We start from the raw sequence: 25,405 nt of genomic DNA on the forward strand, positions 1-25,405 counted from the left end.
GCACAATTGACTCTTGTGAGGACTACATACAGTGTGGTTGTTGCTGTTGTAACTAAATGCCATTGTACTTCTGTTACCATCGGAGATATTTTAATGTCAGCTCGAATAACAATGATTTAAAGTGATGTGAAGCTTGGCGAATGAGTAATCATCCCGCCCATAATATCTAGTCATGGCCTTCAGGTCAGCTTGTTAAACACTACCCCCTAGTGGACAAAAAGAGGTACTGTTCCAAACTCTACTAATTTACGAGAGGTTGTGTTCTATCGTCCTCGTGTCGCAGGGCGGTCCATATTTTGTCCCACACCTCCCTGTGAACAGAACCAGATCACAGAGCCGACGGTGAGAGAAATCATTTCTCTACTAATAATTTAGGTTGTTTTAATTTGGCCTGTATTTAGTCATATATTTTGCCAAGAGAGACCAGGGCCCGTATCCACAATGCGTCTTCGAGTAGGAGTGCTGATCTAGCATCAGTTTCAACTTTCAGATCATCATGGAAAAAATATTGTATGGGCAGATCCTAGATCTGCACTCCTACTATGAGACACTTTGTGGCTACAAGCCCTGGACCATGCCAGCAACAGGTATGTGTACTGTATATTCAGGGAGGATCTAACATTATGGTTAGGGGTTCTGGGTTAGTGGTTTAGGGGTTCTGGGTTAGGAGTTCTGAGTTAGTGGTTCTGGGTTAGTGGTTCTGTGTTAGTGGTTCTGGGTTATAGGTTAGGGGTTATGGGTAAGGTGTTCTGGGTTATGGGTTAGGGGTTAAGGGTTAAGGTTTAGGGGTTAAGGTTTAGGGGTTAAGGGTTATGGGTTAAGGGTTAAGGTTTAGGGGTGCTAGGTTAAGGGTTAAGGGTTAGGGGTTAAGGGTTAGGGGTTAAGGGTTATGGGTTAAGGGTTAAGGTTTAGGGGTGCTAGGTTAAGGGTTAAGGGTTAAGGGTTAGGGGTTACATTGTTAACATTTCTGAATCAATGTGTAATTGGGATGAGGATGATGAGGATGATGAGAATGGGAATCAATATCTTAACTGTCCCAATTGGGACATTTTTTGCCCCCCCCCCCCAAAAAAAAACAGTGTCAACCATACAACAGATTTACACAGAAGATACATAGTGAGATTGGTTCCAGTCTTAAAATGAGGATACGTACGCTTTCACATCCTCGCTTGTTGTCACTCTGTTCAGGATCATGTTGAGGTTGCTTTCCAGATCCTTCAAGACACAGTGAGACCAATGAGTATAGAAAATGCATTGTATATTCAATACAATTTAAATCAAATTTATTTTATTTTACAGATACCCATCCTAAAACCACAAAGAGCTTTACAGATACCCATCCTAAAACCACAAAGAGCTTTACAGATACCCATCCTAAAACCACAAAGAGCTTTACAGATACCCAGCCTAAATCCCGACAGAGCTTTACAGATACCCAGCCTAAATCCCCAAAAGAGCTTTACAGATACCCATCCTAAAACCCCAACAAGCTTTACAGATACCCATCCTAAAACCACAAAGAGCTTTACAGATACCCAGCCTAAATCCCCAAAGAGCTTTACAGATACCCATCCTGGGCAATGCAGAGGCAGAAGCAGAGTGGTTTGAGGGGAGGAACCAGGCCTGAAGGGGTGGAACCAGGCCTGAGGAACCAGGCCTGAGGGGAGGAACCAGGCCTGAGGGGAGGAACCAGGCCTGAGGGGAGGAACCAGGCCTGAGGGGAGGAACAAGCGCTTGAAGGGGTGGAACAAGGCCTGAGGGGAGGAACCAGGCCTGAAGGGGTGGAACCAGGCCTGAGGGGAGGAACCAGGCCTGAGGGGAGGAACCAGGCCTGAGGGGTGGAACCAGGCCTGAAGGGGAGGAACCAGGCCTGAGGGGTGGAACCAGGCCTGAGGGGAGGAACCAGGCCTGAAGGGGTGGAACCAGGCCTGAGGGGAGGAACATTATCATCTCTGACCATTGGTCCACCTACACAGAGTACATATAGCACACGCAGCACAGTACATACAACACATACAGTACATACAGCACAGTACATACAGCACATACATCACAGTACATACAACACATACAGTACATACAGCACAGTACATACAGCACATACAGCACAGTACATACAGCACATACAGCACAGTACATACAGTACATACAGCACAGTACATACAGCACAGCACATACAGCACATACAGCAGAGTACATACAGCACATACAGCACAGACAGTACAGCACAGACAGTACATACAGTACAGACAGTACATACAGTACATACAATACATACATACAGTACATACAGAACAGTATATACAGTACAGTATATACACACAGTACAGACAGTACAGTACATACAGAACAGTACATACAGAACAGTACATACAGTACAGTACACACATACAGTACATACAGCACATACATGCAATACAGTACACACAGTACATACATACAGCACATACAGTCAAGGAAAAATATGATAATGATAATTTCAACTAGGTCAAAGTACTAAATGGCTTGCCTTGTTGGTGTTTCTGAAGCGTTCATTTGAGGCCAGTAGTCTCATGATCTCTCCCTGCAGGAGATAACAGACAAACACACACACACACACACACACACACACACACACAGTACTCCAGTGAAATGCCCTACGATAAAGGGAGTCAGTCTGTACATTACCGATGATAAGCTGTTTGTACGAAGGCATACAAGGTCATAACATACGTGGAGAGTACAGCAGGACATAGGGCTATCCAACGTGTGTGTGTTTTGGTGAATGTGAGATATGTCCATCTCTGAAGGGCACATTAAATAACTTTGAAAATACGTTGACAGTAGTATTTTACCCAGTTCATCCAACACAGAACTATGACAACCATACTAGTACAAATGTTAAGAACTATAACAACCATGGAAATCCCTATTGGTGTCGTGGTTAATACCCCGTCTGGTGCTCCCCTAGTTGTAAATCCCTATTGGTGCTGTGGTTAATAACTCATCTGGTGCTCCCCTGGTTGTAAATCCCTATTGGTGTCGTGGTTAAATACCCTGTCTGGTGCTCCCCTGGTTGTAAATCCCTATTGGTGCTGTGGTTAATAACTCATCTGGTGCTCCCCTGGTTGTAAATCCCTATTGGTGCCGTGGTTAAATACCCTGTCTGGTGCTCCCCGTTGTAAATCCCTATTGGTGCTGTGGTTAATACCCCGTCTGGTGCTCCCCGTTGTAAATCCCTATTGGTGCTCTGGTTAATACCCCGTCTGGTGCTCCCCTGGTTGTAAATCCCTATTGGTGCTGTGGTTAAATACCCTGTCTGGTGCTCCCCTGGTTGTAAATCCCTATTGGTGCTGTGGTTAATAACTCATCTGGTGCTCCACTGGTTGTAAATCCCTATTGGTGTCGTGGTTAAATACCCCGTCTGGTGCTCCCCTGGTTGTACATCCCTATTGGTGCTGTGGTTAATAACTCATCTGGTGCTCCCCTGGTTGTAAATCCCTATTGGTGCCGTGGTTAAATACCCTGTCTGGTGCTCCCCGTTGTAAATCCCTATTGGTGCTGTGGTTAATACCCCGTCTGGTGCTCCCCGTTGTAAATCCCTATTGGTGCTCTGGTTAATACCCCGTCTGGTGCTCCCCTGGTTGTAAATCCCTATTGGTGCTGTGGTTAAATACCCCGTCTGGTGCTCCCCTGGTTGTAAATCCCTATTGGTGCTGTGGTTAATAACTCATCTGGTGCTCCCCTGGTTGTAAATCCCTATTGGTGTCGTGGTTAAATACCCTGTCTGGTGCTCCCCTGGTTGTAAATCCCTATTGGTGCTGTGGTTAATAACTCATCTGGTGCTCCCCTGGTTGTAAATCCCTATTGGTGCTGTGGTTAATACCCCGTCTGGTGCTCCCCTGGTTGTAAATCCCTATTGGTGCTGTGGTTAAATACCCTGTCTGGTGCTCCCCTGGTTGTAAATCCCTATTGGTGCTGTGGTTAATAACTCATCTGGTGCTCCCCTAGTTGTAAATCCCTATTGGTGCCGTGGTTAAATACCCTGTCTGGTGCTCCCCTGGTTGTAAATCCCTATTGGTGCTGTGGTTAATACCCCGTCTGGTGCTCCCCTGGTTGTAAATCCCTATTGGTGCTGTGGTTAATACCCCGTCTGGTGCTCCCCTAGTTGTAAATCCCTATTGGTGCTGTGGTTAATACCCCGTCTGGTGCTCCCCGTTGTAAATCCCTATTGGTGCTGTGGTTAATACCCCGTCTGGTGCTCCCCGTTGTAAATCCCTATTGGTGCCGTGGTTAATACCCCGTCTGGTGCTCCCCTGGTTGTAAATCCCTATTGGTGCTGTGGTTAATACCCCGTCTGGTGCTCCCCGTTGTAAATCCCTATTGGTGCTGTGGTTAATACCCCGTCTGGTGCTCCCCTGGTTGTAAATCCCTATTGGTGCCGTAGTTAAATACCCTGTCTGGTGCTCCCCTGGTTGTAAATCCCTATTGGTGCTGTGGTTAATACCCCATCTGGTGCTCCCCTGGTTGTAAATCCCTATTGGTGCTGTGGTTAATACCCCGTCTGGTGCTCCCCTAGTTGTAAATCCCTATTGGTGCTGTGGTTAATACCCCGTCTGGTGCTCCCCGTTGTAAATCCCTATTGGTGCTGTGGTTAATACCCCGTCTGGTGCTCCCCGTTGTAAATCCCTATTGGTGCCGTGGTTAATACCCCGTCTGGTGCTCCCCTGGTTGTAAATCCCTATTGGTGCTGTGGTTAATACCCCGTCTGGTGCTCCCCGTTGTAAATCCCTATTGGTGCTGTGGTTAATACCCCGTCTGGTGCTCCCCCAGTTGTAAATCCCTATTGGTGCCGTGGTTAATACCCCGTCTGGTGCTCCCCGTTGTAAATCCCTATTGGTGCTGTGGTTTAATACCCCGTCTGGGCCTGGACTTTGCTGCATGTCTCTTAAGACTAGTCTCTGATTTGCGACTGTACCTTAGAGTCTCTGATGCATCTCTCTGTAGCTCCTGTGGTGATGATGGACACCATCTTCTCCTTGAGTTCCTTCTGCAGCAGCTGGACCTCCTCCCACATTATCCACACCTGATAACACAGTACATACAGTACATAATGTACAGTACATACAGAACAGTACATACAGAACATACAGAACAGTACATACAGAACAGTACATACAGGACATACAGAACAGTACATACAGAACAGTACATACAAAACAGTACATACAGTACAGTACATACAGAACAGTACATACAGTACATTACATACAGAACAGTACATACAGTACATACAGAACAGTACATACAGAACAGTACATACAGTACATTACATACAGAACAGTACATACAGAACAGTACATACAAAACAGTACATACAGAACAGTACATACAGTACAGTACATACAGAGCATACAGAACAGTACATACAGAACAGTACATACAGAACAGTACATACAGTACAGTACATACATAGCAGTACATACAGAACAGTACATACAGTACAGTACAGTACATACAGCACAGTACATACAGTACATACAGTACAGTACATACAGCACAGTACATACAGAACAGTACATACAGTACAGTACATACAGTACATACAGTGTAGTACAGTACATACTGTACAGTACATACAGTACAGTGCATACGGAACAGAACAGAACAGTACATACAGTACATACAGTACAGTACATACAGTACAGTACATACAGAACAGTACATACAGTACAGTACATACAGAACAGTACATACAGTACATACAGAACAGTACATACAGAACAGTACATACAGAACAGTACATACAGTACATACAGAACAGTACATACAGTACATACAGTACAGTACATACAGAACAGTATACAGAACAGTACATACAGAACAGTACATACAGAACAGTACATACAGAACAGTATATACAGAACAGTATATACAGAACAGTACATACAGTACATACAGTACAGTACACACAGAACAGTATACAGAACAGTACATACAGTACAGTACATACAGAACAGTATACAGAACAGTACATACAGAACAGTACATACAGAACAGTACATACAGTACAGTACATACAGTACAGTACATACAATGATCCACACCTGATAATACATGCCATGTAGCAGACGCTTCTACCCAAACTGGTTGACAGTCATGCGTGTATAATTGTTTTCCGCATGTGTGGTCCTGAGAATCAAACCCACTATCCCGGCATTGCAAGCACAATACTATATTACTGAGCTACAGAGTACCACTACAGCCCTGTGTGTAGACTGAGCTACAGAGGACCACTACAGCCCTGTGTGTAGACTGAGCTACAGAGGACCACTACAGCCCTGTGTCTACACTGAGCTACAGAGGACCACTACAGCCCTGTGTGTAGACTGAGCTACAGAGTATCACTACAGCCCTGTGTCTACACTGAGCTACAGAGGACCACTACAGCCCTGTGTGTAGACTGAGCTACAGAGTATCACTACAGCCCTGTGTCTACACTGAGCTACAGAGGACCACTACAGCCCTGTGTGTAGACTGAGCTACAGAGGACCACTACAGCCCTGTGTGTAGACTGAGCTACAGAGTATCACTACAGCCCTGTGTCTACACTGAGCTACAGAGGACCACTACAGCCCTGTGTGTAGACTGAGCTACAGAGTATCACTACAGCCCTGTGTCTACACTGAGCTACAGAGGACCACTACAGCCCTGTGTGTAGACTGAGCTACAGAGGACCACTACAGCCCTGTGTGTAGACTGAGCTACAGAGGACCACTACAGCCCTGTGTGTAGACTGAGCTACAGAGTATCACTACAGCCCTGTGTCTACACTGAGCTACAGAGGACCACTACAGCCCTGTGTGTAGACTGAGCTACAGAGGACCACTACAGCCCTGTGTCTACACTGAGCTACAGAGGACCACTACAGCCCTGTGTGTAGACTGAGCTACAGAGTATCACTACAGCCCTGTGTCTACACTGAGCTACAGAGGACCACTACAACCCTGTGTGTAGACTGAGCTACAGAGGACCACTACAGCCCTGTGTCTACACTGAGCTACAGAGGACCACTACAGCCCTGTGTGTAGACTGAGCTACAGAGTATCACTACAGCCCTGTGTCTACACTGAGCTACAGAGGACCACTACAGCCCTGTGTGTAGACTGAGCTACAGAGGACCACTACAGCCCTGTGTCTACACTGAGCTACAGAGGACCACTACAGCCCTGTGTGTAGACTGAGCTACAGAGTATCACTACAGCCCTGTGTCTACACTGAGCTACAGAGGACCACTACAGCCCTGTGTGTAGACTGAGCTACAGAGGACCACTACAGCCCTGTGTCTACACTGAGCTACAGAGGACCACTACAGCCCTGTGTGTAGACTGAGCTACAGAGTATCACTACAGCCCTGTGTCTACACTGAGCTACAGAGGACCACTACAGCCCTGTGTGTAGACTGAGCTACAGAGTATCACTACAGCCCTGTGTCTACACTGAGCTACAGAGGACCACTACAGCCCTGTGTGTAGACTGAGCTACAGAGGACCACTACAGCCCTGTGTGTAGACTGAGCTACAGAGTATCACTACAGCCCTGTGTCTACACTGAGCTACAGAGGACCACTACAGCCCTGTGTGTAGACTGAGCTACAGAGTATCACTACAGCCCTGTGTCTACACTGAGCTACAGAGGACCACTACAGCCCTGTGTGTAGACTGAGCTACAGAGGACCACTACAGCCCTGTGTGTAGACTGAGCTACAGAGGACCACTACAGCCCTGTGTGTAGACTGAGCTACAGAGTATCACTACAGCCCTGTGTCTACACTGAGCTACAGAGGACCACTACAGCCCTGTGTGTAGACTGAGCTACAGAGTATCACTACAGCCCTGTGTCTACACTGAGCTACAGAGGACCACTACAGCCCTGTGTGTAGACTGAGCTACAGAGGACCACTACAGCCCTGTGTCTACACTGAGCTACAGAGGACCACTACAGCCCTGTGTGTAGACTGAGCTACAGAGTATCACTACAGCCCTGTGTCTACACTGAGCTACAGAGGACCACTACAGCCCTGTGTGTAGACTGAGCTACAGAGGACCACTACAGCCCTGTGTCTACACTGAGCTACAGAGGACCACTACAGCCCTGTGTGTAGACTGAGCTACAGAGTATCACTACAGCCCTGTGTCTACACTGAGCTACAGAGGACCACTACAGCCCTGTGTGTAGACTGAGCTACAGAGGACCACTACAGCCCTGTGTCTACACTGAGCTACAGAGGACCACTACAGCCCTGTGTGTAGACTGAGCTACAGAGTATCACTACAGCCCTGTGTCTACACTGAGCTACAGAGGACCACTACAGCCCTGTGTGTAGACTGAGCTACAGAGTATCACTACAGCCCTGTGTCTACACTGAGCTACAGAGGACCACTACAGCCCTGTGTGTAGACTGAGCTACAGAGGACCACTACAGCCCTGTGTCTACACTGAGCTACAGAGGACCACTACAGCCCTGTGTGTAGACTGAGCTACAGAGGACCACTACAGCCCTGTGTGTAGACTGAGCTACAGAGGACCACTACAGCCCTGTGTGTAGACTGAGCTACAGAGTATCACTACAGCCCTGTGTCTACACTGAGCTACAGAGGACCACTACAGCCCTGTGTGTAGACTGAGCTACAGAGTATCACTACAGCCCTGTGTCTACACTGAGCTACAGAGGACCACTACAGCCCTGTGTGTAGACTGAGCTACAGAGGACCACTACAGCCCTGTGTGTAGACTGGGCTACAGAGGACCTGATAGTTAGTGGTAACGCTCCCCACCGTCTCTCCATCTCCTGTCGTTTGTTATCTGTCTAAATGAAGCTTAAAATGACATAAATGACTCTCGTTTACAAAAACAAAATAATAATAATAAAAAATAAAATAAAAAGATATACTGATATATTATTTGTATTATGTATATTATGTTCCATACCTGACGTCTCTTAGGCTGGACACGATCTATAAAGGAGATCGGCCCTTCACCTGGCCTCAACAGCCCTGGCAGGGTGGCCTCCTTATGGAGCCCTGGCATCAATCAATCAACCAATGAATCAATAAATCAATCATGAATTCAACAAATTAATAAACAAACCAATCAATTAATACATCAAACAAACCAATCAACCAACCAACGAATCAATTACATTCCAATACATCAAACAAACCAATCAAACCAATTCATTATTCATCACGCAAACCATTCAATCAACAATCAAACAAACACAGCAATACATCAACTAAACAACAACAACAAAAATCAATCAACCTTCATCATCTGGGGTTTCCATGACTCTGTCACGTACGTTCTGAAACTGATTCCTGACTCTGGGGAAACAGACAATAGGCACGAATACAATCAAATTAAAAATTAAGTCAAGTCAAAAAATGTTTTGTCAAAGTGCATTATCGCACAAGCTCTCAATATACTTTACAAAGGAAATCAATACATTTTAAAACTACGAATTCAATATGTTTTTTGGAAGAAAAGGTTTTTAGTATTCTATGTTTTGAACAAAAGCAATGTATTTGTATAACATCAACTACTAGAGCTAGATTAAATCCGTAGCGCGGAAGATCCGCGTTCTAAGAGGGATAGATATTTAAAATAAATGTTCACGCGTTCAAGTAGACTGGGGAAAAATAGATAATCAGATGGTGTTAGCTAAGGGAGGGGGGGTGGGGACTTGAGAATGTTGAGTGAAGTTCAATCTAGTGCTTCTCTGCACGGGCTGATATTTCTTCTGTGCGGCAGTACCGGGGGGGGGGGGGGGGGGGGGGGGGGAGCTGTACGCCTGCGCACGCAGTTTAGAGGGAACATTGGTAGGAAGCAAGTTTTTACTGATCAAAGTAACAACACAATGTGTGGTCAAAGACTTAGTAACTTTAGTTGTATTCACGATATGGTTACCTATAAACATAGTTATAGTTTTTAAATAAAAAAATAAAAAACATATTTATTAACTTATTTCCAGATACTTTCTAAACGACCCACAATGCACTATTTCTCAAAGTCATACGGACAATCTACTCTGCGTTAACTTTATCAAGCTGGCTAACGTTAGCCACTAGCCATGCAGACAGAATGTTGGCAGTGGTGAGCTACAATCTATCAATCATGAGGTATGATGTGAACAACCAATCAGATTCCCCACGCCGCATGGGGCCGCATGATCTCCATGAAGTAGGCTACCAGAGTTTTTCAACCTTGTCTCAGTACTAGTGCGCAACATTAGCTGACTCACTGTGCCGTTGTTATCATTTCCATCTGCCTGGAGCCGTCCTCTAATCACCCTCTTAATGTTGGCTCTTCTCCTCGTATCCTCCTATACCCTTGTCGTGTCTTTGGTTATGCCAAATTAAGTGATATGACATGCTATTCTATAAAATCCTTTCTCTGTAATTAATATTACCTGATTGAGCTAATCATGAAAATGAAATTAACTAGAGAGTCGGGGCACCACAAAATAATATTTATAGAGCTGTTATCTTCCGAATAAACTCTTAAAGACCTAGTAATATTTTACATCAATAGCCGTCAATATTAATGGTCACCTTAATTCAGTCTCATCTGAAAGTTGTAAATTCTTGGTTATCTACACTACCCCTGGCTAACAAGTTGAATCAGCAATAGAAAATTGGGTTTAATTATTTATTTACTAAATACCTAACTAATCACACAGAATTACATTTCCACAGAATGAAACTATTATGTCATAAAGGAAAACGTCCCTAGCGGACGGAACAGATATGACAGCTGGTTACACAAAGAAAAGGGGCTGGGTTTGAGTGAAAGAGCGGGAAGACTGAAGAACAAAGGGAGAAGCGATGTCTCTATCGGGCCGTAGGCAGCTACTCTATCGTAAATACAGAATCTTATACATTCTAAATTACCGTCCATTTAGAAAAGGAAAATGCAATGAATATTTACTCTGAGCTGCGCTTCAATAGGTTGGTGGTAGATGGAAGGCTGAGTTGCCCAAGAGTTCTTCCATCCTTTGAAGAATGTCTCTGGTGGTAAACTGTATTCGATTTAGTAACGTCGTTGTGTGGTAGACGGTATACTCTGTCTGTCCTTTCCCAGTCCACGCTTGGCGGCTGGAGTGAATCAGAGTTCAAAGTTCATACCCAGTTGCCATGCTTATATGCTCATGCTATATTCTGGCTGGTATTGTCGAAATTCATCATATTCGACGTGTCGATCGTCCTAATCCCGTGGGTATTCAATGCTAATTTTGTTAGGTAGCTGAGATTGGCTTTGCTCTGTAGGTGTCACCTGCCCTTCTAACGTCAAGGCCGTCGCCTTAATGTCCCCGGAACAGGAAGTTTTATTGTCGTCAAGGCTTTATATAGGAAAGGAGAGTTGTTTCATAGTTTATAACCAATGTTTCTTCACGTGGGCGGGCCACTGAGTCGGCCTAATTCACTCATGAAAACCCAGTTCTCACATTTTAGAAGCTAAAATCACATTTCATCCCATCACAAATAATTTCATATTCAAACATTTAAATTGCACAACAATTCCATGTGAATCTGCACCGTTTATGTCGTCCTATCATTGATGAGAATGTCTCAGATGATAACCGAACTGACATCATATTTATTAAGTACCACCGCATATGTTCAATTGTTCGGATTACCAGAATATAGTTAATTTCCCCCCACATTCTGATGTTCCCATAATCTCTATGTTAACCAAGGGATTTTCAATAGTCACATCAGTAGGGTAGAGAGAGGAAAAAAGGGGGCGAGGTATTTATGACTGTCATAAACCTACCCACAGGCCAGCGTCATGACACCCTGTACCCCCTCTGTCTTATTGTTGACTCTTCTCCTCGTCTCCTCCTATACCCTGAACCCCCTCTGTCTTATTGTTGACTCTTCTCCTCGTCTCCTCCTATACCCTGAACCCCCTCTGTCTTATTGTTGACTCTTCTCCTCGTCTCCTCCTATACCCTGAACCCCCTCTGTCTTATTGTTGACTCTTCTCCTCGTCTCCTCCTATACCCTGAACCCTGTCTTATTGTTGACTCTCCCCTCGTCTCCTCCTATACCCTGAACCCCCTCTGTCTTAATGTTGACTCTTCTCCTCGTCTCCTCCTATACCCTGAACCCCCACTGTCTTATTGTTGACTCTTCTCTTCTCCTCGTCTCATCCTATACCCTGAACCCTGTCTTATTGTTGACTCTTCTCCTCGTCTCATCCTATACCCTGAACCCTGTCTTATTGTTGACTCTTTTCCTCGTCTCCTCCTATACCATGAACCCCCACTGTCTTATTGTTGACTCTTCTCCTCGTCTCCTCCTATACCCTGAACCCCCACTGTCTTATTGTTGACTCTTCTCCTCGTCTCCTCCTATACCCTGAACCCCCTCTGTCTTATTGTTGACTCTTCTCCTCGTCTCCTCCTATACCCTGAACCCTGTCTTATTGTTGACTCTTCTCCTCGTCTCCTCCTATACCCTGAACCCCGTCTGTCTTAATGTTGACTCTTCTCCTCGTCTCCTCCTATACCCTGAACCCTCTCTGTCTTATTGTTGACTCTTCTCCTCGTCTCCTCCTATACCCTGAACCCTGTCTTATTGTTGACTCTTCTCCTCGTCTCCTCCTATACCCTGAACCCCCTCTGTCTTATTGTTGACTCTTCTCCTCGTCTCCTCCTATACCCTGAACCCTGTCTTATTGTTGACTCTCCCCTCGTCTCCTCCTATACCCTGAACCCCCTCTGTCTTAATGTTGACTCTTCTCCTCGTCTCCTCCTATACCCTGAACCCCCTCTGTCTTAGTGTTGACTCTTCTCCTCGTCTCCTCCTATACCCTGAACCCTGTCTTATTGTTGACTCTCCCCTCGTCTCCTCCTATACCCTGAACCCCCTCTGTCTTAATGTTGACTCTTCTCCTCGTCTCCTCCTATACCCTGAACCCCCACTGTCTTATTGTTGACTCTTCTCTTCTCCTCGTCTCATCCTATACCCTGAACCCTGTCTTATTGTTGACTCTTCTCCTCGTCTCATCCTATACCCTGAACCCTGTCTTATTGTTGACTCTTTTCCTCGTCTCCTCCTATACCATGAACCCCCACTGTCTTATTGTTGACTCTTCTCCTCGTTTCCTCCTATACCCTGAACCCCCACTGTCTTATTGTTGACTCTTCTCCTCGTCTCCTCCTATACCCTGAACCCCCTCTGTCTTATTGTTGACTCTTCTCCTCGTCTCCTCCTATACCCTGAACCCCGTCTGTCTTAATGTTGACTCTTCTCTTCTCCTCGTCTCATCCTATACCCTGAACCCTGTCTTATTGTTGACTCTTCTCCTCGTCTCATCCTATACCCTGAACCCTGTCTTATTGTTGACTCTTTTCCTCGTCTCCTCCTATACCATGAACCCCCACTGTCTTATTGTTGACTCTTCTCCTCGTCTCCTCCTATACCCTGAACCCCCACTGTCTTATTGTTGACTCTTCTCCTCGTCTCCTCCTATACCCTGAACCCCCTCTGTCTTAGTGTTGACTCTTCTCCTCGTCTCCTCCTATACCCTGAACCCTGTCTTATTGTTGACTCTCCCCTCGTCTCCTCCTATACCCTGAACCCCCTCTGTCTTAATGTTGACTCTTCTCCTCGTCTCCTCCTATACCCTGAACCCCCACTGTCTTATTGTTGACTCTTCTCTTCTCCTCGTCTCATCCTATACCCTGAACCCTGTCTTATTGTTGACTCTTCTCCTCGTCTCATCCTATACCCTGAACCCTGTCTTATTGTTGACTCTTTTCCTCGTCTCCTCCTATACCATGAACCCCCACTGTCTTATTGTTGACTCTTCTCCTCGTCTCCTCCTATACCCTGAACCCCCACTGTCTTATTGTTGACTCTTCTCCTCGTCTCCTCCTATACCCTGAACCCCCTCTGTCTTATTGTTGACTCTTCTCCTCGTCTCCTCCTATACCCTGAACCCTGTCTTATTGTTGACTCTCCCCTCGTCTCCTCCTATACCCTGAACCCCCTCTGTCTTAATGTTGACTCTTCTCCTCGTCTCCTCCTATACCCTGAACCCCCACTGTCTTATTGTTGACTCTTCTCTTCTCCTCGTCTCATCCTATACCCTGAACCCTGTCTTATTGTTGACTCTTCTCCTCGTCTCATCCTATACCCTGAACCCTGTCTTATTGTTGACTCTTTTCCTCGTCTCCTCCTATACCATGAACCCCCACTGTCTTATTGTTGACTCTTCTCCTCGTCTCCTCCTATACCCTGAACCCCCACTGTCTTATTGTTGACTCTTCTCCTCGTCTCCTCCTATACCCTGAACCCCCTCTGTCTTATTGTTGACTCTTCTCCTCGTCTCCTCCTATACCCTGAACCCTGTCTTATTGTTGACTCTTCTCCTCGTCTCCTCCTATACCCTGAACCCCGTCTGTCTTAATGTTGACTCTTCTCCTCGTCTCCTCCTATACCCTGAACCCTCTCTGTCTTATTGTTGACTCTTCTCCTCGTCTCCTCCTATACCCTGAACCCTGTCTTATTGTTGACTCTTCTCCTCGTCTCCTCCTATACCCTGAACCCCCTCTGTCTTATTGTTGACTCTTCTCCTCGTCTCCTCCTATACCCTGAACCCCCTCTGTCTTATTGTTGACTCTTCTCCTCGTCTCCTCCTATACCCTGAATCCCCTCTGTCTTATTGTTGACTCTTCTCCTCGTCTCCTCCTATACCCTGAACCCTGTCTTATTGTTGACTCTCCCCTCGTCTCCTCCTATACCCTGAACCCCCTCTGTCTTAATGTTGACTCTTCTCCTCGTCTCCTCCTATACCCTGAACCCCCACTGTCTTATTGTTGACTCTTCTCTTCTCCTCGTCTCATCCTATACCCTGAACCCTGTCTTATTGTTGACTCTTCTCCTCGTCTCATCCTATACCCTGAACCCTGTCTTATTGTTGACTCTTTTCCTTGTCTCCTCCTATACCATGAACCCCCACTGTCTTATTGTTGACTCTTCTCCTCGTCTCCTCCTATACCCTGAACCCCCACTGTCTTATTGTTGACTCTTCTCCTCGTCTCCTCCTATACCCTGAACCCCCTCTGTCTTATTGTTGACTCTTCTCCTCGTCTCCTCCTATACCACATATGTCAGAGTCAAGGCCCGCGGGCCACATCCGGCCCGCAAGAAGGTTTTTTACGGCCCCTGGGATGATCTTGATTTATTATTAGAACCGGCCCGCAGCAAGCCGGCAGCCCGCAGATCTTTTACACGCACCAATACTACATTTCCCACAATGCAAAGGTGACGCACCGAGCAGTAGGCTGCTTCATTTCAATATTTATTGGCACAGCAGTCGTCAGCATCACAGTAAAATTAACTTTCAGATACCCATCAAAAATGGCAAAACGGAAGGTGGATACTGAGAACCGGGGGTTTCAAACAAGGTGGGAGTCGGAGTATATGTTCACGAAGGTAGCTGGAAAACCTGTGTGTCTTCTGTGTGGAGAAAGTGTGGCGGTACTGAAAGAGTATAATCTGAGACGACATTATGAAACGAAACACGCGGACAAAAACAAGAATATGGACATGGAACAAAGGCTACAAAAGGCAGAGGAATTAAAACGAGGCCTCAAATCTCGACAGGCTCTGTTCAAAAAAGCCAAATCACAAGGCCAGGCTGCTGTCAAGGCCAGTTTTATTTTGGCAGAAGAGATCGCTAAATCAGCCCGGCCATTTACGGAGGGGGATTTCATCAAAAACTGCATGATTAAAGTTTGTGACGAAGTTTGCCCAGAAAAAAGGCAACTCTTTTTAAATGTGAGTCTGAGCAGAAACACCATTGCCGAGAGAGTAGACCAGTTGTCCATCAATCTAAAAGAGCAGCTTGTGAAAAAGGGAAAAGATTTTATTGCATATTCCTTGGCTGTGGATGAGAGCACCGACATTTCTGACATTGCCCAGTTGTCAATTTTCATCCGCGGAGTGGACTCCAACCTAAGCGTGACAGAGGAGTTTTTGGCTTTACGTCCTATGCATGGCACAACTACGGGGCATGATTTGTATGAAGAGGTGTCAAGATGTGTAAATGAGATGGAGCTGCCTTGGGAAAAACTCGTGGGTTTGACAACCGACGGAGCACCTGCGATGTGTGGACACAGGAGCGGACTGGTGGCGAAGATACGGGAAAAGATGCAAGAGGAAAACGCGACAGGTGAGCTGACAGCTTATCATTGTATCATACACCAGGAAGCGTTGTGCGGTAAAGCCTTGAAAATGGAGCATGTAATGAGCATCATCACGCGCACAGTTAACTTTATCAGAGCCAAAGGTTTGAATCACCGCCAGTTCAAGGCATTTCTGACGGAGTTAGAAACGGAGCATGGTGATTTGCCTTATCACACAGAGGTGCGATGGCTAAGCCAGGGAAAGGTGCTTCAAAGATGTTTCGAGCTTCGTGAGGAGATTTGTCTGTTCTTGGACAGCAAAGGGAAAGACACAACACAACTCCGAGACGAAATGTTTCTGTGTGAAATGGCTTTTCTGTGTGACATTACGAGTCATCTGAATGCAATAAACTTGCAGCTGCAGGGTCGGGATCGTGTCATCTCTGATATGTACAGTACAGTGAAGGCATTTAAAACCAAACTGACTCTGTGGGAGACGCAGATGCGGAAAGAAAATTTGAGCCACTTTCCCAGCTGCCAGACCATGAAAGAGAAGCTCTCTACCAGTGCGTTCCCGAGCACACAGTTGGCTGATAAAATAGGTATGCTTGCCGCTGACTTTCGACGCCGATTTGCTGACTTTGAAGCACAAAAAAGCAGGTTGGAACTGCTCGGTAACCCATTTGCTGTTGACGTGGAAAGCTCACCACCAAACCTCCAAATGGAGTTGATTGACCTCCAATGCAATGATGCACTGAGGGCAAAATATGCGGCAGTGGGTGCTGCGGAGTTCGCCCGTTTCCTCCCCGGCACAATGCCCCAGCTGCGCATCCAGGCTGCTCAAACGTTGTCTATGTTTGGCAGCACATACCTGTGTGAACAACTGTTTTCTTTGATGAACCTGAACAAAACATCACACAGAAGTCGACTTACTGCTGAACACCTCCACTCAATTCTGAGGATTTCTTCAGCTCAGAGCCTTACCCCGAACATTGATGAACTTGTGGAAAAGATGGGACACCACCAAGTATCACCCTCAACCTCAAACAAGTGAACATTACTATGCAATCACATATTTAGAGTTTTTACTCAGTTCAAGTTTAAAAGTTAAAATTTAATATTTGTTTTCACTGCATGTTACTTCTCCTTAAACAAAGTGTTGTTTTTGATTAATAGATTTTTGCACTTTATTTTTTTGTATTTCAATCCAATTATATTTTAAAAATATTTCAGTTGAGTGGATGATAGAAAATTGCTATTATTGTTTTTTCTTTGAAGTAAATTTAGCCCACTTTTGCTAAAATAGAAAATATAGTCTACTGATGGTGCCTTGAATACCGGTTTCTTTCATTTAATGTTCATGTTATGGGGATATTTATATAAAGGAAATTTGTCTTTTGTGTCTGTTGAAAATTAAAGATTACTGACAGAGCCATAAGAAAATATTGCTTTATTTATCTGATCATATTGTAATATATTTGTTAGGTTTTCAGTAGGTTCAATTAGGTTCACTAGACTATATGCGTCATTTAAAAATTTTTCAATGAACATTCGAACAGTCCGGCCCTCGTCTTGTAGCTGATTTTTTTATTTGGCCCTCCGTCCATTTGACTTTGACACCCCTGTCCTATACCCTGAACCCTGTCTTATTGTTGACTCTTCTCCTCGTCTCCTCCTATACCCTGAACCCCGTCTGTCTTAATGTTGACTCTTCTCCTCGTCTCCTCCTATACCCTGAACCCTCTCTGTCTTATTGTTGACTCTTCTCCTCGTCTCCTCCTATACCCTGAACCCTGTCTTATTGTTGACTCTTCTCCTCGTCTCCTCCTATACCCTGAACCCCCACGGTCTTATTGTTGACTCTTCTCCTCGTCTCCTCCTATACCCTGAACCCTGTCTTATTGTTGACTCTTCTCCTCGTCTCCTCCTATACCCTGAACCCTGTCTTATTGTTGACTCTTCTCCTCTTCTCCTCCTATACCCTGAACCCCCACGGTCTTATTGTTGACTCTTCTCCTCGTCTCCTCCTATACCCTGAACCCTGTCTTATTGTTGACTCTTTTCCTCGTCTCCTCCTATACCCTGAACCCCCACTGCCTTATTGTTAACTCTTTCCCGTCGTCTCCTGTGCTCATTGCGCCTCTGTAATATATCTACTGTGGATTTACCTTAGTATATTGCTTTTGGATTAGTTTACTCTCCCCTGGCCGGTGCCTCTGAAGCTTCTCTCTCCTTGGCTCCTCTTTGGTAGCTAGCTCAGCCGTTAATCGGTAAGTCTCCGCTCTCTCTACTCTATATCTGCTGTCTTTTCGTTGTTGTTATATTCTGTGGGTTCCTGCCTCTGCTAGACTAGTTGGGGTTGTTCTCTGGCTTACTACTTAGCCATGTCGACTGTAGTGGTTGGCTAGCTGAGCTAAACTTTACTAAGTTTAGTAAACTTTACATACCAGTAACATTCTTTGATAACTGGTTAGATGGTGTTATGTATTTCCAAAACATTGATTTACGTTAATTGAGCTGTAAGCTAGGTGTTGATAGCAACTGGCTGACTCATGCAGAGCTAACCTAACGTTAGCAGGCGGGTGGGGTTAACGTTAGCAGGCGGGTAGGGTTAACGTTAGCAGGCGGGTAGGGTTAGCAGGCGGGTAGGGTTAACGTTAGCAGGCGGGTAGGGTTAACGTTAGCAGGCGGGTGGGGTTAACGTTAGCAGGCGGGTGGGGTTAACGTTAGCAGGCGGGTAGGGTTAACGTTAGCAGGCGGGTAGGGTTAACGTTAGCAGGCGGGTAGGGTTAACGTTAGCAGGCGGGTAGGGTTAACGTTAGCAGGCGGGTAGGGTTAACGTTAGCAGGCTAGTTGGCTAGCAACCTTGTAAGCTGATTTGCAACAATAAATTAATAAAGTATTAGCTTGTACGTTGTCTAAAAAGGTTATTGAAACCAGTAGTCAATGAGTGCAAAGATTTGGTTTAATTTGAAGTTGTACATTTGAAGTTATTTCTGTTGGAGTTCACATTATCGGGAATAAGCTGACTTTGCAGGTCCTCCATATTACGTCACACCCCGCAGAGACAGTTTCCGGCATGACTTTGGCATTCTGATTGGTTTTATGCAATAACTCGAAAAATAGAGATGTGAAGTGCAACTTTGCATTGGGACTTTTGATGTGTATACTAATGCAAATCCATAATGTTACACGTGGTTACGTTTATGCTACCTGCCCTTTAAATTGTGCTACAATGACGATCTTCTGACCTACGGACTGAATTTAGACCCTAGTACGGTGTATTCCAGTATATATATATATATATATACATATATATATCCATTCCCTCAGAGACCCATCCATACCTGTCATTCTCCTCCAGGGCCCTCTGCGCCTCCTCTCCCAGCCTGGACACCTCGTTGCCAGCTTCCTCCAGATCCTCTGCCCCTACGATGGCCAGACCACCCAGCAGAGCCAGCTCAGACTGACCACACCGCAGAGAGGAGGAGGGATAAAATACTCAATAAAGATCAGTACAGTGTAGTGCACTGCTGGTTTCCTATTCCACCGGATCATTCATTGTACCTACCTGGTGTCCCAGGTCTAAAATCAGTCCCTGATTAGAGGGGAATCACCCACCTGGTGTCCCAGGTCTAAAATCAGTCCCTGATTAGAGGGGAATCACCTACCTGGTGTCCCAGGTCTAAAATCAGTCCCTGGTTAGAGGGGAACCTGGTGTCCCAGGTCTAAATCAGTCCCTGATTAGAGGGGAATCACCTACCTGGTGTCCCAGGTCTAAAATCAGTCCCTGGTTAGAGGGGAACCTGGTGTCCCAGGTCTAAATCAGTCCCTGATTAGAGGGGTAGGAATGACAAAAAGCAGTGGAACTGGCTTCGAGGTCCTGATTGGAATTTGAGGGTATAGAGGTCTTAAATAGGGGTTACAGTAGTCAATCAAAAGCTCAACTGGTGTCAGTACAGACCTCCATATGCAGCGAAAGCACAATAACTGAATAAGATTTCCATATAATTAGGCTACAAATAAACTAGAAAAAAATCTGAATGTGTATGTAATATTTACCAAGTCCTCGAGAGATGTCTGGGAGTCCAGAATAGAGTTGAGGTACAGATCGTAGTCTGTCTGGAAAGCCGAAGGGAGAAACACAGATTGAAGAATAATAATAACAACAATAACAACAACAAGAATAATAATGATATTAATAAGAATAATAACAATAATAATAATAACAGCAATCATAATAACAATAATAATAACATTAATAACAACAACAACAATAATAACAATAATAATAACAACAATAATAATAATGATACTAATAAGAATAATAACAATAATAATAATGATACTAATAATAATAATAATAACAATAATAATAATGATACTAATAATAATAATAATAATAACAATAATAATAATAACAATAATAACAATAATATTTATTTTTTATTTTGGATTGGATTTTTTGAGCGCCTTTCTACCAAATGAAGTACTCAAAGCACTTTACATGAAAGGAAACTATTCTCTAATTCAGGGGACTGTCAGTCTCTCAGGCTCCCAGTCCATATTCTCTAATTCAGGAGACTGTCAGTGTCTCAGGGGACTGTCAGTCTCTCAGGCTCCCTATTCTCTAATTCAGGGGTCTGTCAGTCTCTCAGGCTCCCAGTCCCTATTCTCTAATTCAGGGGACTGTCAGTCTCTCAGGCTCCCAGTCCCTAGCCTCTAATTCATCCCATAACACATGCTTACCATGTGCTGCTGCTGAGTGGCGCCATGGAGGGAGAGAGGGAGAGGAGGAGAGGGAGAGAGGTAAGGGAGAGGAGAAGAGGGAGAAAGGAGAGGGAGAGGTGGAGAGGGAGAGAGGTGAGGGAGAGGAGGAGAGGGAGAGGAGGTAAGGGAGAGGAGGGAGGTAAGGGAGAGGAGGAGAGGGAGAGAGGGAGAGAGGTAAGGAAGAGGGAGAGGAGGAGAGGGAGAGAGGTAAGGGAGAGGAGGAGAGGGAGAGGAGGTAAGGGAGAGGAGGGAGGTAAGGGAGAGGAGGTAAGGGAGAGGAGGGAGGTAAGGGAGAGGAGGGAGGTAAGGGAGAGAGGGAGAGGAGGAAAGGTAAATGAGGAGAGTGAGAGGTAAGGAGAGGAGAGGAAAAGGAAAAACCTTGATTTCCCTGAGGATGTCTCTGAATACTGGCGAGCCTTCACAGACGTTGTTGAAGACGTGACTGAACACCCCCAGGCGGTCTCTACTGGGACAGCTCTGGTCTGACAGCCTCCTCAGCTCCTGGGGAATGAGACACACATCATATTGTACGGTAATAACTCACAGCTGTACCTGTGTGAAGTGAAGTGGAAGATGGGGAGAAACGCTATCTAGTGTTATGCTGAGCTCAACACCTTTGGGGGACTGAAGAACACTGTTGAACTGAACACCTCTAGGGGACTGAAGAATACTGCTGAACTCAACACCTCTAGGGGACTGAAGAATACTGCTGAACTCAACACCTTTAGGGGACTGAATAATACTGGTGAACTCAACACCTCTAGGGGACTGGAGAATACTGCTGAACTCAACACCTCTAGGGGACTGAAGAATACTACTGAACTCAACACCTCCAGGGGACTGAAGAATACTGCTGAACTCAACACCTCTAGGGGACTGAAGAATACTGCTGAACTCAACACCTCTAGGGGACTGAAGAATACTGGTGAACTCAACACCTCTAGGGGACTGAAGAATACTGGTGAACTCAACACCTCTAGGGGACTGAAGAATACTGCTGAACTCAACACCTCTAGGGGACTGAAGAATACTGGTGAACTCAACACCTCCAGGGGACTGAAGAACACTGGTGAACTCAACACCTTTAGGGGACTGAAGAATACTTCTGAACTCAACACCTCTAGGGGACTGAAGAATACTGGTGAACTCAACACCTCTAGGGGACTGAAGAATACTGGTGAACTCAACACCTCTAGGGGACTGAAGAATACTGCTGAACTCAACACCTCTAGGGGACTGAAGAATACTGGTGAACTCAACACCTCTAGGGGACTGAAGAACACTGGTGAACTCAACACCTTTAGGGGACTGAAGAATACTGCTGAACTCAACACCTCCAGGGGACTGGAGGCCCTATAATTTACAGCATCTCTCGTACGCCTATTATTACCTATGGAGGATATGTACCACTTACATAGAAGTAACCCATAGGTTATCACAGTGTAATTAGTATGTTATGGTATTGCGTGATGTTTATACTGTACCGGGTCAAATTTGTACAACCAAAAAGAAACACGATAGTCTTCCCCACCTTCTCTAGCTTCCACTCGTAGACCTCAGCAGCCTTGTTCCCGCTGATCCAGTTCCTGTCCCTGAGGTCCTGCTTCCTCAGCACCCGTCTGTCAAAGTGTCTCATCATCCTCATCTGGTCCTTCTTGGTCAGGCCCCCCAGGTGAGACTGAGTGAACCAGTACCTGTAGATGGACCAGGTGAGACTGAGTGAACCAGTACCTATAGACGGACCAGGTGAGACTGACTGAACCAGTACCTATAGATGGACCAGGTGAGACTGACTGAACCAGTACCTGTAGATGGACCAGGTGTGACTGACTGAACCAGTACCTTTAAATGGACCAGGTGAGACTGAGTGAACCAGTACCTGTAAATGGACCAGGTGAGACTGACTGAACCAGTACCTGTAGATGGACCAGGTGAGACTGACTGAACCAGTACCTATAGATGGACCAGGTGAGACTGACTGAACCAGTACCTGTAAATGGACCAGGTGAGACTGAGTGAACCAGTACCTGTAAATGGACCAGGTGAGACTGACTGAACCAGTACCTGTAGATGGACCAGGTGAGACTGAGTGAACCAGTACCTGTAAATGGACCAGGTGAGACTGAGTGAACCAGTACCTATATATGGACCAGGTGAGACTGACTGAACCAGTACCTGTAGATGGACCAGGTGAGACTGACTGAACCAGTACCTGTAGATGGACCAGGTGAGACTGACTGAACCAGTACCTGTAGATGGACCAGGTGAGACTGAGTGAACCAGTACCTGTAAATGGACCAGGTGAGACTGACTGAACCAGTACCTGTAGATGGACCAGGTGAGACTGACTGAACCAGTACCTGTAGATGGGAGTGATTAGAGGGACAATAGAGTGCTGAGTATCAGGCAGTTGGCAAGTTTGGTAGACTACTAATGACCATCAGCAGCATCAGAGCTTGGAGAAGCCTAGTTACTGTGACTAAACAGTCACGTGGAATTTGACTGCGGTCATGATTCGTGACCGCCGGAGTTGGCGGTAATACGTTCACCCTAACAGCCCTAGTAATGATTTCACCGATTACACATAAATGAAGATAGTTCCTATATGATAGAGTGTTTGCGTTATTATCAAACTGATCTTGTGTCCTTTCTGTCGTCCTGTGAACCCTGTTCATTGCTGCTCACCGCTATATTTATTATTATTGCCCTTCCCTATCCTGGTTCCCCTCCTCAACACCTCCAGGAGGATTTGTCTGTGATACTACAGTGTTAATTATCATTATTACCGGTCCTGGTTCCCCTCAACACCTCCAGAAGGATTGGTCTGTGATGCTACAGTGTTAATTATCATTATTACCTGTCCTGGTTCCCCTCAACACCTCCAGGAGGTTTTGTCTGTGATGCTATGCTGGGTTTGACCAGGAAGAGCTCAGAGGTGTCCAGAACCATCTTGAGCCTTGTTTTCCTCCTCCTCTCTCTTTCTTCTCCTTCCTCTCCCTTCGTTCCTCTCTGTGTGCCAGTAAGGCTCTCATGCTGCCCAGGCTTCAAGACTGTAGGTTTTAGCCCCTTGGCGACAGTGAAGTCAAACATGGCTTCAGTCATCTTGTCGATGTTGGCGGCCATCTTGGTTTGTCTCTGGAGGCGTTGCGTAAAAGGACAGGGACTCAGGCCTTCCCCCTCACCCTTCTCTCTGTCCTGGACCTAGAGATAATGAATATGTTGATGTTAGGTTTTGTTGTTGTTGTTGTTGTATGTTGTTGTTGTTGTTATTGTGTCATTGTAAGCAGTGGTGTAATAGTAAATCAAATTGTTGGGTAAACGCTGCTCGCCCGTGAAAAAAATAAATGCTCTCTATACTTTCAATGCATTTTTCTGCTAAATGGTACTGAACATAGACAGAAAACAGTGGGGGAAAGACCTCAGACATCTCCCAGATTGGTTCATCTGTCCTCCTCCGGTGGGGCTGGTTCTGGCTCAGGGTGTAAGGGCTCAGGTGGCCACAGCTGTATGTTTGGATGTCAGCCTTGTGAGCCATCTCTGCCCCCAGGAGAAGGCTCTGGAGCTCCCGGCGTGCGTCAGATACCCTCAGCATCCGAGGCTTGTTAGGGGTGGTAGCCTTGGTAGACATGGCTGGCTGAGAGGAGGGCGTGAAGGAACTTGAATGTGGTATTGGAAAGATGTGTGCTTTTTGTTTGGTCATTGTAGGCTAAATATTATGCCTCTTTAAGATGAAAGCACTAACAGCAAGTCCCTCTTTCTGCTTTAAGGACTAGCATGTTAAATGTAGCAAAGTATTGCCGAGTGGGCTCCCGAGTGGCGCAGCAGTCTAAAGCACTGCATCTCAGTGAAAGAGGCATCACTTCAGTCCCTGGTTCAAATCCAGGCTGTATAACATCCGGCCGTGATTGGGAGTCCCATAGGGCGGTGCACAATTGGCCCAGCGTGGGGTGGGCCATCATCGTAAATTAGAATTTGTTCTTAACTGATTTGCTTAGTTAAATAAATATATTGTCTACTCAGAATATCTATAGCCTATAACTTGCACATATTCTATTCATTGACCTTATTGAAAGCTCTACCTAGAAACATGATTAGCATTTTTCTCTGTTAATAATTACACTGTATTTCACGGTAGATGTGCATAATTGTAAAGAGTATTTGTCTAGCAAACACTGTAATTTGGTAAAGTGAAATCCATGACTTTACAGACATTCTGCTGTGCGATTGGCGCAACGCACGCACGCAGGCACGCAAATAAGTAAACTATAGCTAAACGTTTCTTGAGACGATATAAACACTGTAATTCGCAGGAAATAACTACAGCAACGTCATATTGCCGAAACATAATCTATTGTACTCACCCGCGTCTGTCTGCCCAGAGGTGAAGAGAAAAGATTCCTGTTTTCCCCAGACGGTTGTCAGGGGATACCGCGCGTCAACACACGGTGGCGGAAGTAAATG

The 25,405-nt window shown here is 45.6% G+C and overlaps 1 protein-coding gene across 1 annotated transcript; it reads right to left on the bottom strand.

The window, feature by feature from the left end:
- Nucleotides 1-63: 63 nt before the first annotated feature.
- LOC139367415 (uncharacterized protein C6orf118-like) lies at nucleotides 64-24,572 on the bottom strand. The gene is made up of 12 exons (XM_071105621.1): nucleotides 24,363-24,572; nucleotides 23,802-24,145; nucleotides 22,476-22,638; nucleotides 21,323-21,445; nucleotides 20,237-20,296; nucleotides 19,522-19,640; nucleotides 9,304-9,362; nucleotides 8,971-9,062; nucleotides 4,958-5,065; nucleotides 2,510-2,563; nucleotides 1,154-1,215; nucleotides 64-311 (listed from the first exon to the last, which is right to left on the bottom strand). The coding sequence occupies exons 1-12, from the start codon at nucleotides 24,570-24,572 to the stop codon at nucleotides 242-244; spliced, it is 1,464 nt and encodes a 487-aa protein (XP_070961722.1). The 3' UTR covers nucleotides 64-241.
- Nucleotides 24,573-25,405: the final 833 nt, after the last annotated feature.

This window comes from Oncorhynchus clarkii, chromosome 16 (assembly GCF_045791955.1).
Source record: "Oncorhynchus clarkii lewisi isolate Uvic-CL-2024 chromosome 16, UVic_Ocla_1.0, whole genome shotgun sequence".
NCBI lineage: Eukaryota > Metazoa > Chordata > Actinopteri > Salmoniformes > Salmonidae > Oncorhynchus > Oncorhynchus clarkii.

Excerpts from the sequence above, each read along its gene's own strand:
- LOC139367415 (XM_071105621.1), bottom strand. The coding sequence starts at position 24,572 with ATGTCTACCAAGGCTACCACCCCTAACAAGCCTCGGATGCTGAGGGTA. Across the intron at positions 5,066-8,970 it reads TCCAGCCTAAGAGACGTCAG|GTGTGGATAATGTGGGAGGA; the intron begins GTATGGAACATA and ends CTGTGTTATCAG. Across the intron at positions 2,564-4,957 it reads GATGCATCAGAGACTCTAAG|GGAGAGATCATGAGACTACT; the intron begins GTACAGTCGCAA and ends TATCTCCTGCAG.